This window comes from Sorex araneus, chromosome 1 (assembly GCF_027595985.1).
Source record: "Sorex araneus isolate mSorAra2 chromosome 1, mSorAra2.pri, whole genome shotgun sequence".
Lineage (NCBI taxonomy): Eukaryota > Metazoa > Chordata > Mammalia > Eulipotyphla > Soricidae > Sorex > Sorex araneus.
In genome coordinates, this window is record NC_073302.1 from 395,920,798 (window position 1) to 395,936,935 (window position 16,138).

The 16,138-nt window shown below is 35.9% G+C and overlaps 1 protein-coding gene across 1 annotated transcript in view; it reads left to right on the forward strand.

Moving 5' to 3' along the window:
* The window catches only part of SEMA3A (semaphorin 3A), a 233,688-nt gene that overhangs the window by 79,782 nt on the left and 137,768 nt on the right, over window positions 1-16,138 (forward strand). The window contains exon 4 of the mRNA XM_004602145.2: window positions 10,450-10,569. Within this exon, the coding sequence (XP_004602202.1) occupies window positions 10,450-10,569 (120 nt within the window). The remainder of the gene's footprint in view (window positions 1-10,449; window positions 10,570-16,138) is intronic.

Sequence of the window (16,138 nt, forward strand, 5' to 3'; positions counted from 1 at the left end):
TTTTATTGAATCACCATGTGGAAAGTTACAAAGCTTTCAGGTTTAAGTCTCAATTAAACAATGCTCAAACATCCATCCTTTCACCAGTGCACATATTCCAGATGTCTCCATTTTTATAAGACTTTAAGAGCACATTCTAATTAAAACTCCAAAATTTTTTTCTTTCTTTTTATGTCTTTTTTTATATTTTTGTCAATCTGAGCGCAGAGTTTAGCAATAATAAACTTACTATTGCTAAGTTGTGTTCTCTGTGTTTAGGGATCACTCCTGTTGGCATTCAGAAAACCACATGTGTTACTGAGAATTAAACCTGGGTTCACATACAAAGCAAGTACTATATGCTCTTTCTGGTATTTTAATTTTTATTGAGTTGGAGACTATACCTGGCAGTGTTCAGGGCTTCCTTCTGAATCTGTTTTCAGGGTTTGCTTTCAATGAGACTCAGACAAACCATATAGGGTGCTGGGGATCCAATCTGTGTCCGCTGTGTGTGCCAGGTAAGCGGTTACCTGCTGTACTGTCACTTTGGCCCTCTAGGCCTTGTAATTTTTTATATTAGGGTAGACATTGCGTAGAAAAGAGTTAAACATAAGTGATATAAAGCATTCCTCATCTAAGTTTTAAATTTAAATATTGTCCCAAGGTTGTATTTTACATGTGACTAAAAATACTATACATCTCCTTTGAGTATTTAAGCCTACCATGGTAAGTTCGTGTATGTTGGTTTAATATCTCAAATAATTATTTTCATGATAAATCTCTCTAGAATGTAATTCTAAATTAATGTAAATTATTGATTTCTTTTCTATTAAATGTGAGTAGTAAGTACACTACAGCTTGCATGACATAGGAAGCTACAAAATTTTATTATTGAAATCAGGAGTTTTGCTATTTAACTATTATTAAATTGAAAATTTACTAATTTAACAATTTAACTATTTAACAATTCGTATTTTTACAGAAAAATATTTATTTTTGTTTAAATTTTAATAATATTTGAATAATATTATTAAATTTTAATAATATTTTACATTTATACATGCATCTATTTTAACATAGAGGAGAAATGTGCTAGGTACAAATATAATCATACACTTATAATCAACTATTGTCAGCGGATGACATAAATAAGACAAACTGATAATATATCACATAAAATGTAAGAAAAACAGATACTATTAGTGGTTCCAGAGGTAGGTATTTCAAAGTAAGATTAATCAAACTTCCTTTATTTTTGAACTTTTCAAATTCCAAATACTTTTATTGAGATATCATAATTTTCAATAAATATTGATTTTATTGTTGGCTACTTTCAGTTCTGCTACACAATGTCCACCACCACTATGTCAACACAACTTCATATTTCTCCTAATAAATTTGTGCGCCCTCCTTAGCTTCCTTAGTTCCCAGTTTCATTGAGCATGTTTCAGGATTTATTCCATTGAGGATTGATCATTCTCTTTTTTAATTTCCTTATACACTGCACAAGGGCCTATAAGCACTAGATAAGCCTAGGACTGCCTTTCTTTTCCTGTAAAGAGCAGTTTCTCATTCCAGCCTGAGCCCATGGCTCCCCAAGAAATTGGGTGGTGGGAATGAACTCCTATGCCGAGCAAATCAAGTGGACTTCAAGTGTGGTTTGATGGCCACCTTGTGGGACTCGAGGTCCATGCCCTCCAGGGATTCATTGCAGACTTGATCAGCCCTAGCTTTCCCAGACAGCTCTGGAGTGACAGGGATGGATCAGGAGAAAGTGGCCATCTCTCTCCTCTCCCCGCCTCGTCTGGGTCACCTGCTGGGGCCCACTGACTTCACGAGGATGCTCATTTTGAAATTAACCTATTAACAGATTAAAAGAGGAAAGATACTACCATTAGGATGAACGTGGGGAAAGAAGTAAAATGGACTATGTGTTAAGGACTGAGCAACTGGGAATAGAAGATAATGTTCTTGCCTGCGAAAGGGGTGTTTAGCTCCAGGAATAGCAGAGTGACTCTGAGTACTTGCCTCACCCGTGTGTGGCCATGAATGCCAATCTCCAGGGCATTTCATGTAGCCAAGAGCCACAAGCACTTCTGCTCTCTGCCATCCCTGGAACTATAAGGGATTTTCTTACCTCACTTCAACCAGGTGTGTGTGTATGTGAGCACCACCAATGGGATAGAACACATAACTCAAAAGATGTGCAAGCACCACAGCCAGGAAATGTGAGCCAGAATGTGTGTGTCTCAGCTAAAAAGTGTGGCTCCCTAGTGAGCACTGTGCAAACACCAAAAAGAGTACATGATTTAGCCTCGTAGCTGTGGGTTTAAGCCACAACCTCATTAACCAGGAGCATGTGCTGTGTGTATGTGTGTGTACGTGTGTGTGTGTGTATGTGTGTGTGGTGTGTCCAACCCCAACTCATTAGCCAGGAGTGGAGAGGGGTGTGTGTGTCTGAGTCTTTGTGTCCGACCCTACCCCTTCCCCAGACTCATCAGCCAGGAGTGTGTGTGTGTGTGTGTTTGTGTGTGTGTGTTCACAATTACACTCCTCTCCCAGCAATGGGAATGGAAGCAAGAAAAGGAAGAAGAAATAGGGAAGGGGAGGAGTAAGGAAAAAGGGGAAGAAAGAGGTGAAATCTACAGGTGAATTGTACCTGCTCCACAACAGTAAGGGGGGAGGGAATAATAAAGACAGAAAGATGAATCCACAAAGGAAAGTAACTGATATTTTTTTAAAGTGGTGCTTACAGCGGGTAGGGTGTTTGCCTTGCATGCAACCAACCTGGGTTTGATTCCTCTGTCCCTCTCGGAGAACCTGGCAAGTATCCTGAGAGTATCCTGCCCACACAGCAGAGCCCAGCAAGCTACCTGTGACATATCTGATATGCCAAAAACAGTAACAACAAGTCTCACAGTGGAGACGTTACTCGTGCCCACTCGAGCAAATCCATGAACAACTGGAGGACAATGCTACAGTGCTATACTCTACATATGTAAAGATCATGCAGGGTTTTTTTCTTTCTGACCGCTCTTAATTTCACATCCTCAATTCCATTCAGTTTGCACCAAGACTTCATCCTTTGTCACAGCTTCATAATATTATATTGTATGTATTTATTACCTATTATTTATCCAATTATCTGTTTTAGAGCATGTGGGTATTTTACAGATGTTGGCTGTTGTAAGTAATGCTGAGATGAATATAGATGTGTATAAGTCCTTTCAAACTAATGTTTTATGTTTTGGTGGGTAGATGCCCAGAAGTGAATATTAGGTCAAAGGGAAGCTCTATTTTTTATTTTCTTAAGATACCAAATCTCTTTCTAAGAAGGATGAGTCATATAAAAATTTCTCAAGCACTAAACAAGAGTTCATTTTTATCATATTCTTGCCAATACCTACTGTTGTAGACCTTCTGAGATAGACTATTTTTCACTGGTATGAGTTGATACTTCCTTGTCATTTTGATTTGATATTTTTTTGATAATTGGTGATAATGAATGGATTTTAATTAATATTTTAGTCATCTTTCTACTTTCTTTGAGGAAATTTGTTCACTTCCTCTCCCATCGTTCTAATGGGATTATTTTATTGTTTAGTTGAGAGAGTACTTTACATTTCTTGGATCTTAATTTGATGTATCACTGTCACTGTCACTGTCATCCCGTTGCTTATCGATTTGCTCGAGCGGGCGCCAGTAATGTCTCCATTGTGAGACTTGTTGTTACTGTTTTTGGCATATTGAATATGCTACTGCTTTGCAAAAATTTTCTTCTGACCAGTATTTTTTTAGGTATCATTTGTGCTTTGACATAGTTTTATGTGCTATTTCTGCTTTTATTTCCTTTGCCAATGGGTTCTTCTCATTCTTTTTCAAAGCTATTTTAAATTGTTAAAACACTCATCCTGGACAATGATTAGTCGGTGGTATAATAAGTGCCTATATGTATTATCATTCTGACCAAGTTGGAAGTCTCCAAGTAATTTGGGGGAAAAAAAGTCCATAAAATTTAAACAATGTTTCTAAAGTTTCAAAACAGAGATTCAATCTATAGGTTGAAAACTAAATTAATGGTACCTTTCTTAAGGCTCTTTTTTTTGAGTAGGTAAAGATTTTATTATTATAGATTAGGTAACATGGTTGCAATACTATAATAGTGTTGGTAGTTTTGATATATTGTTACTAAACTTACCACCATCTACGTCCCCTAGACCCTCCGCCAAACAAACTAAAATAAAATGATAAAGGAATCTTGTGAAAGATTCTTCATTTGTTCTATCAGGTCATTCCCTCTACTTACAATATTTTATTTATTAACATTTACAGAGACAATATAGCTCAATTAATATAATTGGCTTACATAGAAAAATAATGTAGGCCTCTGAATAATGCTAACTTTGGTGTCCTGATAAAAATCAATATCTTTGAAGCATCTTATTAAACAAAAATAATAAATAAATCATTAATGCAGAAAGACAAATCTATTATATTCTTAATAGTGAAGGTGAAAATATCTCACCAAATGGATAAAATGTCCCTTTCACCATTTCAAAAGAAAAGTGTTTTTAAAAATCCCAGTACATATTCAACAATAAATTGGTAATATTATAGTTAGAACAGTTAAATCTAAATTTTATTACATGTATTTCTTTGAAGAAGAAATTTCTAACAACCTTAGTGAATGCTGATGTATTAGAAAGACATAATTCTGAGTTATCTGATCATAGCTATAGTCACATAGCATTAAAGAAACTAAGACAGAACATTGTTGCCATGTAAGTGTGGAACAACTTAAATAGAGAAAGAAATGAAGTGAGTGACAGGAACAATCTCATGGATTACTGCTGTGCCACAAAGAGTCTTGTATTCAGCTAGCTTGCCAAATGAATTGACCAGAGAAAAAAAAGAGAGTAGATTAACTTCAGGAATTAAGCTTATTAGTGGATTTTCATGCAAAAAAATGTATTCTCCTATTATGATAGGGTAAGACTTCCTTTGCTTTCCCAGCTGCCTGATTATACAATAAAATATTTCTCATATGCTACTGATGGGATGTTTTTAAATGAATGTTCAGTGACCTGAGGCCATGCTATGCTATACCACTCATTTTAGGCTGATTTATATTTGAACCAGAGCGATTGTTTGATTTAATCCTGAACTGAATACATTTGAATAGAGTTTGCTCATCTTCACAAACTTCTCTTATTTTCTCTTTTTATTTGGAATAAAATTTCACTGTTTCATCCGTATTTAAGAATATGCAAGTTGGTAATTAGAATTGGAGGTAAATTATATTCTTTTGTGGAAGGTATAATTATCGGAAGTTAGTTGAAAACACCTCAGTTCTGTTTTAATTTTCATGCATGGAGCAGTTGTTTTGACAGATGGATGGACTTTATTTTTGTAACCGTCCGGGAAAAGTCTGCGTAACACAGTTTAATCAGTGCTACATATTTGTAATGTTTGTTTTTGAATCACTGTGCATTTGGCTCTTATATCTTTTTCTAGGGGTAGATATTTCTTTGAAATTTATTTTTTCAGGTCAATACTTCTATGTGTAATTTCTCTATGCATTTGATAGGAATGCACTGAAAAGTCTTAAAAAACAAGTGTAAATGGTTTGTCATTGGGGATGATGAATCATTCCTACTCAGGTGTGGCCTTGGGTATACTGGCTTACAACTGCCTTTATTGTACCTCTAGACCAAGTTAACAATTTATAAAGTGGTCTGGAGTGCGGTTCAGAAATATAAGAGGTCAATATAGATGCCTTATTCTTTGCAAACCAACTTGTTGCTAACGTTGTCTGTGTATATCAACTTAAATTCCAAAAAGGATCAAGGTTTGAAAAATGTATTCATTTTGAACTGATTACATTCTCTTTATTACGTTGTAAATCTGCCAGTGCTGAGCAAAGCAGTGCAGTAGTTTAACGCCAAAAAGTACATTACATTTTAAGTTTTAAGAATCGTCATGGTTCAAAAAAAGGTCAGAAACACTCTTCTCTTGTCTCCCTAGAGTAGAAATGTGTGAAATACGTTTCCTTTTTCTGCCACACTTCCTTCTTTTATAGCGGAATGTCCAGGCTGCTTCTAAATAAAATGAATATCCTGTTTTGGAGCACTCAGAAACCTTGGGAGCTGCAAGATAGAGAATGAACACAAATGAATGACAGGATTGATACTCTTTTATGTAGGTTTTCTATTTAGTGAACAAATCCTTCCTAACAAGGTTTCTTTCAAGGTTTTGCTTCTTCTCTGTCCAGTCCTTTTAATTGTAACCTCCTCAATTATTGTTGATGAGTTTTCACACAGCTTTTTTTTCAAACCAATGTTGAAAGTATTTCCTTTACTTTCTTTCTTTTAAGTGTCTTAACACACTCTAAGCCCCAGAAATTTCTCTCTATTCTGTTTGCAAAGACCTTCTCTTCACAATAATATTGAGCTAGCCTCTGGGCATGGCAACAACACAACCCAGTGCCAACTGGGAGGGATCTGTAGGGAAATGAATGGTATCATTCCAGGCCTGAGGCCAATAGGGTGGGTCTAGTTGCTTTGTAACACAGATAGACTCCCTTATCAGCATTCTCTGTAGAACCTTTTGCCAGGTTTCACAACTATAGTCCTGTGAGTGATTTTTTCCCTAGCAGTTTTGTAAAGGAATAGTTGTCATATGGATCGGTGGTTATTTTTTTGCATTATTTTTTGCCTTTTTTTTTTTTGCAGTTATTAGGGAACAAATTAAAAGTACGATATTCAGTGTGGTTCAATTCCATAATTTTAAAAGCCAGAGTTTTTTCAGTTACTATTATTATGAATCAAGTATCTAACAGACACAGCAGGTGACATCAACTTATATTTGTGTTCATAAGTATCATATTCATAATATTATTCCCTGGACACCTAAGTTCTAGTCTCACATTTCTAGGATAAACTAACATGTTCCTAATGGAATTGAAAGAGTTTGGTTTGTGTTCAAAATTGAATAGCACACAATTGGAAGCCGTATTCTTTTCTAAAATGAACAAGACATCCATTTGCATCTGCTGCTATTATTTATTAGAATTTTAATTTGTTTACCAATCTATACACAGCCAATTTCTTGGTTTTAACATATGGTGTTGGAATTGGTTATTTATAATCTTCAATGCTATAATATTGAGCCTACAATCAGGGATGGCTGTCTTTCTATGAAAGCAGAGTTTGTGGCCACCTACATATTTCAAAGGAGGAGATACCAGAAAGTATTTTCCTAATAAAGGACATCTTTGCAAGTGACTCACTTTTTTTTAAAGTACAAATACAACCTTAGGGAGATCTTTTGTAAATGAGTTTATCAAATAGTTCTTTCTCCTCAAACTTGTTTTCATTGACTAACTGCCCTGTCCTTCCCTCTTAGGAAAGGTAAAAGTATTACAAAATTTGTTGCTAAAAATCTCAGACATTAAGTTATATTTGTTTCACAGCTTTGCACAAGATGTACTATATTTAAGTCAATTGTGGCGGTTCTATGTATCTCTTAAGCTAAGGTAACTTTTTTCAGAATAACTTGCAAATCAGTTGATTTTGAAGCTTGATTTATGTGTCTGTTTACATATAATATTTTGTCTATATACTATACATAATATTTTACAAAGGAAAAATTCAGAATCTAACTGGCATAATATGCCAGTTTCCCCAAAATGATGGGGAAAATAGATGTTTATTTTAATTACAACTCTAGATTCAGCACACATTAAAAATTATGAGTTAAGAACTTAGAAGTTTTATGTTTTACCGCTATAATAAACTCATGTTCTGTATCAAATTTTGAGGTTTTGTTATATGGCAAATAGATCATAATTTAAATTTTTTGATATTTTTTTGTTTTTGAAAGACATTAGGCAGTGGTTAAGAGCTTACACTGCATTGTTTAAGCATCACTCCTGGTAGTGCTCAAAGTCCTATGTAGTGCCAGGGATCAAACCTGGACCTCCTGCATGTAAAGTATATGCTCTAGCCATTTGAGCCAACTTCCCTGTCCTGTACTTTTACATTTTACTGGAACTTACCTTTAAAGTTGGATTTTCTTTCCTTTTCATTATAAAGTATTAAAATATTGATATAGATTCTTTTAAAAGAAATCCTTTTGGTGGAGGTGGTGGTGTTCATAAAACTTTGTCATGAACAGTGTTGTAAATCATGACACCTCAAATTAAATAAATAAGTAAATAGAATCTCACCATTAAAAAAATAAAATTAAAATACATGTTTTTTAAAAATTGGAATATTTCTGGATCAAAATATTTTTGGCCATAATTATCCAACCTTGAATTACCAACTTTTTTCTTTGGCTATCTTTCATCAGCAGAAATGAAATTCTAAAATTCCTGCATGTCCATGGAAAAACATTTTCTTTCACAGGATCTATAGCTGTAGCACTGTAGCAGTACTGTCCTGTTGTTCACTGATTTGCTCAAACAGGCACCAGTAACGTCTCCATTGTGAGACTTGTTGTTACTGTTTTGGACATACATATACACCACGGGTAGCTTGCCAGGCTCTGCCATTCGGCCGGGATACTCTGGGTAGCTTACCAGGCTCTCTGAGAGGGAAGGAGGAATCGAACCCAAGTCGGCCGCGTACAAGGTAAACACCCTGCCTACTGTGCTATGGCTCCATATGTGGAAAATAAAAATGCCTACTAATTTTGTATGTTATCTAGAAAATAAAGTGATATGGGTATAAAAACTTCTGTACATAATAAGAGACTGTCAGAATTTTCTTTCAAAACTGCTCTTACAATGAGGGATCCATGGCTTATTGAAAAAACAAATGTATGATTTTCAGATATCTAGAAACATCCTCAAAGTACTTTTAAAAATTAATTAAAGTCACTCTATGATGTACTTGTTTGCCTTTAGGTAATTCTAAACTCTAGCATCTTTTCTAGCTCAACTTTAATACAGATATTACCTCTAAGACTATGGAGACATATAGAGAGAAGTCCATTGAACTCCCTGGAATTCAGAGGCAGATGCCTTATTGCAAGCAGAGTTCATATAGTTTTCAAAGTTCATTGACTATTATTGCATTCTCTAAAAATGTTAAGTTTGACCTCGTTATCTTTTACATTTTTTAAAATTAAGCTCAAAATTATTTTTTATAAAGAAAAATTCACTACTGAATTTAGAGTATTTATTAAATAATATTCTATTATTCTGTAAAATTACCTAATGATTGATCATCTATGGCATTCTTCTTTCCTTTTTATATTATTTGTCTATGATATCTTAGCAATTTGATGATTGTTAAGTCTCACACATAGGCACAGAAATTTTTTTTTAATTTTTTCCTCTTTTTTTAAAAATTTTATTTTTATTGTTATTTTTTAAATTTATTTATTTTTAATTAGAGAATCACCGTGAGGGTACAGTTAAAGATTTATACACTTTTGTGCTTATACTTCCCTCATACAAAGTTCGGGAACCCATCCCTTCACCAGTGCCCATTCTCCACCACCAGTAAACCCAGCATCCCTCCCACCCTCCCCAATCCCATCTCCCCCCCACCCCACCCTGCCACTGTGGCAGGGCATTCCCTTCTGTTCTCTCTCTCTATTTAGCTTCTACGGCCCGCAATAAAAGTGTTGAGTGGCCACTGTGCTCAGTCTCTAGCCATCATTCAGCCCGAAACTCCCTTCCCCCGAATGGCCTTCGACTACATTATAGTTGGTGATCCCTTCTCTGAGTTGCCCTTTCCCCAGAATCTGAGGCCAGCCTCCAAGCCATGGAGTCAACCTCCTGGTACTTATTTCTACAGTTCTTGGGTGTTAGTCTCCCACTCTGTTATTCTATATACTATAGATGAGTGCAATCTTTCTATGTCTGTCTCTCTCTTTCTGACTCATTTCACTCAGCATGAAACTTTTCATGCCCATCCACTTAACTACAAAATTCATGACCTCCTTTTTTCTAACAGCTGCATAGTATTCCATTGTATAGTTGTACCAAAGTTTCCTCAACCAGTCATCCGTTCTGGGGCATTCGGGTTTTTTCCAGATTCTGGCTATTGTAAACAGTTAGGCACAGAAACTTTAAGCCACACACTTGAAACCTATGTGCTGCAAAATACCAATATCACTCAGTTTTAAGAAAGAAATTTCATTTTAGTTCTGCTTAAATGAATTACATAGAATTTTGATAAACTGTTACGGTAGACAATATTATGTTTAACTCTCCAAAGAGCAATAGCTTATATATATTTTCATGTACATATATAAGCTATTGTTCTTTATATTCATTACATAAACTATGTAATGTATATTAGTTTATGTAATGATGATAAAACAATAGGATATTAAGCTCCCAAAAAGTTGTGAAAATGACACAAAAGAAAATAAATCTGTTCAAGCATGCCTAGCACCCCAGAGGAAACCTCCACATGCTGACTGCTAGAACTCACTGATTTTTCTTTTGTCTTACAGAAAGAATGTGCTAATTTCATCAAGGTGCTTAAAGCTTATAATCAGACCCACTTGTACGCCTGTGGAACAGGGGCTTTTCATCCAATTTGCACCTACATTGAAATTGGACATCATCCTGAGGTAAAGCTGTCTTTTAAAATATAATGTGTGTCCCTGACCCCTTCCTATTCATTTGCTTTATTACTAGTTTCTTCAGCTCATTTAGCCTTTGGTGTGCTATTCAGTGGGACCTACTTCAAATTCAGGTGCTATTATTAATTTTAATCTGTGAATGGAAAAAGAATGAGACAATCACTCAAGAGCGATGAAGCAGGAGGAAGGGAGGAAGAAAGCATTTGCTTTTGCCCCGGATTGCTAAGTCCCATCTATTTCACATGTCAGCAAGATGTCAGCAAGCTGAATGTGTACTTCGGTCTTCATTTGTGTACCGCCAGCTTCCCCTCCGTTCCATCCTCAGCCAGAAGTGTCTGCCACCCCAGTTGTTTTCTTCTGCCTGGGGATTAAAAAAGGATGTCATACATGCACACTCATGTGACCTAAATTATCTGCATTTGTGTTCTTGCTCACTTAAATTTTGATCTTATAAATGCTTTGCTCTTATTCTGGTAGATTTGAAAAAAAAATCATTAATCTATGTTCCTAGAAGTTGGTTTATGGTGAAGATACACTGAGGAAATTTAAAGTTGGTAAATTTAAATAAAAAACTGAAATAAAATTATTTAAACAGAAAACTTCTAAGTTGAAAGTTATTTTGTGGATTGGACTTACCAATAGCCTTAAATTAAATGCCATTTTTTAAAATATATACTTTGGCTCAAAATCCTAAGAACAAAAGTGTTCATGTGGTGAGAAAATCTCTTGACAGGTTTTTTTTTTTTTCCAAATTGGAATTCAAAAATACTAGGCAACAGCAACAAAGAGATTTGTTTCTGGAATATTTCTGGTTTCCTAAAGATAATATAATTTGCATGTTAGCCACTTTTTTGTAACCGAAGCTCTAACTCTTTTAAAAAACAAGTGTAACGTATTTTAAAATGATAGAAATGTGTTTTTTCAACCGCAAAATTTAGAAATCAGAAGTTTGTTTTGCACCTTTTGTTGTACTCAGAAACATCTTAGATAATGTGGTCAATAATTTAGGTGGGGGTGCATCTTTAAGTGACATTCAAGGGGCCTTTGAAGTCACTTCTGGCCAATTTGACCAGCAGGCTAACTCTTGATTATGAGGATGCAGTATTGCTTGCTTGGATACAGGCCACAATGGTGGAGGTACTTGGACGCTCCAGGATCACCTAAGGAGAACACAGGGGCCTGTCTGCAGCTCATGCATATACAGTAACCCTTATACTCTCTCTCTCATGCCCCAAGAATATAATTTTTAAACAAACATACCTGTTATCAACTTTCCTGATGAATCTGAGAGGATTAAACCATTTACCAGGGTCTTATAGGTAAGGCATAGGCTAACAAGGCAATCTCATTACTCCATTGCCCACTGAATCTTGACTCTCTCTCTCTCTCTCTCTCTCTCTCTCTCTTACTCTCTCTCTAACATGCGCGCGTGTGTGTGTGTGCGTGCACACACACACACACACACACACACACACACACACTGTCTTTTGGGACACAAGCAGCTATATTCAGGTTGCTCCTGGCTCTTCACTCAGGAATTACTTCATACCATATTTAATGGACCATATGAGACACTGGGCATCAAACCCAGGTTGGCTACATGCAAGGCAAAAGCCCTACTTTCTATATTATTGCTCTGACCTCTCTTTTTTAGATCCCAAAAGCTGTTCATATTGAAAAAAATTTAGGTAATTTTGTACTTAGAGTATGCAATTTCCTACACATTTTTTTTATACCTTTCCAATTTGTCTATAGCAGAATACTCTAAAATGTGGGCACAGGGCAATTGCTCTACTGTTCTGCTAACAGGAAAGTCTAGACAAGTCCTTTTACCCAGGAATGTACTTTTAAAAAAAATTATTTCCATAAAGTTGTTCACAATAATTGATTACATTCAATATTTTAACATCAATCCCACCACCATTATACCTTCCTACCACCTTTATTTCAACCACCACTCAAGCCTGCTCCACAGGCAGATGCTAGATAACTTATTTTGTATTGCTTGTTATGAATAGCACAGATGTTCCACAATTTCTAAATCCGGAATTCTAAAATTTTAAATAATTAGGGTCCAGAGAAATCTCTGTAGCAAGCTGCTTGGTTTTGAGATTGATTTGTGAATTCAAACGTACTTTTCTTAAATGGGTGTACGGAATCATGCTGTACCGGACAACATAGTCAGAACTAAGCTGACATGAACTGGTGTAAAAAAAATGTGGCATTTGTAAAGAACTATAGAAATGATCCCTGAAAGTATAAGTCAAAACCACAACACCCAAAAGTAGAGAGAGAGCAAAAGGGAAGCCCTGCCACAGAGGCAGGGTGGGGTGGAGGGAATGTAGTGGGGGTGGTGGGAGGGATGCTGGGACCATTGGTGGTGAGAAATGGGCACTGGTGGAGGGATGGGTACTCGACCATTGTATGACTGAAATGCAAGCACAAAAGCTTGAAAGTCTGTAACTGTACCTCACGGTGATTCACTAATAAAAAATAAAAAATAATAATGAACAAGTGGACCATCAAATTAAAAAAATAAAAATGTGGAGCCTAGTGTCACATCTGTCTACTGCTCTTACTCTAAAATTCCCTAGCTGTGCAGCACTGAGAAATGATTTAACTTTATTGAGACTATCTTATAACATGTAAAATAAAAGTAAACAAAATCAGGACTTGAAAGATAACTCAATGAGTTGGAATGTATGTTTTGCAAGCAGTAGGCCAGGGTTTGATCCCTGGCACTGCATGGTCTCCTGAGCACTGCCAGGTGTGCCCCAGGGCTCCCCACTAAAAACAAAAATGTAAACTCAATCTCATTTTTCCCTTGTTGTCCATATACTTTTAGTGAGAGATTGATTTATTATGTCCAATTGCCTTTTAACTCTTGAGGGAGGGAAGGACCCATTGACTTTGGTTGGCGGGTTTTGGGGGTGGGGCGGAGCTTTAGAAGCTGCTACGATGATTATTGAAATCATTTCCTCTCATCTCATAGGGCAGGGCTTTTGTTTGACTTCAGTTTGCTACTAGATTCTTCATCTGATAGCAAGCTGGCATGTGGTTGTTGCTAAGCCGGGTGGTATTGAGGGTCACCAGGGCCACCTGGCAATGTATGGAACCTCCAAGACTATACCTTGCAGTCTGTTGCTCAGGATCTACATGCACAGGCATGCATGCTGGACCACTGGCTATCTTCCTGGCTTCTAACCTCGCTTCTTAAAAGTCACATTCTATTGCCAGAGACTGTGAATTACTTCACGAGTCTCTTCTTGCTGGTAAATTCTGCATTTACCACATTTCCTTTGCTTTTATTTTATTTATTTTGCTTGTTTGTTGTTTAGTTTTGGGGGTTACTCCTGTTGGGGCTTACGGTTTCTTTCTGGCCCTGTGCTCAGTGATCACTCCTTGTCATGCCAGGGACCAAATCAGGATTAAATGTATTCAAGGCAAGTACATTAACCCCTGTACTATTTCTCTAGCCCTTCTCCTGCTTTCAAGTTTGGTGATTAAGCAATCTTCATTGTAATTTAAATTAAAATACTATGCATTAGCCTGGGTCAATATAATTTCCCTCCAAGTGTTTTTGTTTTCCTTTTAGAAGTTTCTCTTTATCAAAAGCACATCTAATTTCTTTTACTCTTTTCTGCTTATGGATAAGGTTCTGAAGTCAGGCCAATAACTAGGAAAATAGACAAGACTGTTTTTTTCCACTGGTATCAATAAATAAAGCTTCCTTTCTGCCCTGTTCTAAGGTGAAATGTTGGGGTGCACAGGAGGCTCTGAAACCTAGTCTTTGAGAAAGTTCTTCCACCAGAAGCTCAGTTATCTTGATTTTCATGACGGCTGCCTGTTGAGAAATACTGTTCCAAACTGTTTAGGAGATCAGAGAAAAGATGATTATGCAATTACTTGGGGAATTTGGAACAGTCTAGACAGTCAACCTAGGAAATTCTGGGAAAGATATTATCAAGAAAGCTTCTGTCTTTGACATAAAATTTGATTTTCAAAGCTTAAGTTGACTACACAGAGGAAAAAAAAAGTTTTATGTTGATCTATACTGATACTAAAAATGCTACTCTTAGATTTCCACAGTCATAAATGCTTATGAAGTTTGTTAAGTGACAATATATCCTTTATATTGTTAATAAAAGAATGGTAGTATTGGCAAGATTGGAAGAATAAGAATAAGAAATAAAACCACAATAAAGACAGTGGCTAGAATTGTTGGTTAAAGTTCATAAACTCTCATGCAGTTTACATATAGTAACTGTCATTCACAAATAATGGCTTTTAATACTCAACTAGATATATAGTTCTGGATTTTAGAATAGAAGGAGCATGTATACTTTTTTGCTAATTAGCCCACATTTCAGAAAATTGTGTGATCATTTTATATTTAAATTTCAATTTAACTATACATGTTACAAATAAATCATCATGCCAAAATGATATGTTTTGCCTTTAGCATACTTTTTGTGGACAATGTGACATTCTGTTTGATAAAAATTATGTTTTAGTCACTGTGATTTACATTGCTGTTAATAAAAGAGTTGTGTGCAAACAATGTTCCATTACCACACCCTCCACGGGAATGTCTTGCAGTGGTTGTCTGAAGTTCTCCCTGCCAAATCCCATACCCCCCACTCTGTCTCCTTGCCATGGTAAGCTTAATTCTGCAGACAGTTTTTGTTCTGCTGCCTTTTCTTTATATCCCACATATGAGAGATAATTCTGTAGCTGTCCTTTTTCTTCTGGCTAACTTCACCAAGCATGATTCCCTCTAGTTCCATCCACATAGTGATAAATTGCACAATTTCATCTTTTCTTATAGCCAACTAGTATACTATAGTATTTATATAGCAGTTACTTTATCCAGTCATAGACGCTAGGTTGTTTTCAGATTTTGGCAGTTGTGAATAGTACTGCAATGAGCATAGGAGTGCAAATATCTTTTCTGAATAGATGGTTTTATTGGTACTTGGAGTAGAGGCTAAGAATTGAACTTGATGAGTCATATGGGAGCTCAATTTTTAGTTTTTTGAGAAATGCCCATATTTTTTTCCAAAATAAGTTGAACCACTCAATGTTCCCATCAACAGTAGGTGAGGATCTCTTATTTTCCACAGTCATGCTGAGTGATTGTTCTTATTCTTTTTGATGGGTAATAGTCTCACTGTCATATTATCCCATTGTTTGATTGATATTTCTTTTTTTCCTTTAAACAAATTTTTGACCACTGTGAGATAAACAGCTACAAAGTTGTCCATTAATTGGTTTCAGTCATATAATGTTCCAACACCCTTCCCTTCACCAGCATACATTTCCCACCACCAATATTTCCAATTTCCCTCCTTCCTCCACACCCCCCGGGTCTACGTCTATGGCAAATATTTTCTTCTCTCATTCTCTCTGTCATTCTCTCTGTCATTCACTCTCTCTTTAGAGTTGCCAAGATCATTCAAAGCAAATTAAGCAGTTTTTTATCTATAGCTTTAACTCTTACAGAAAGAAATTACTAATTGCTAATTTCAAATTATGGTTTTCAAATAACCCATCATTT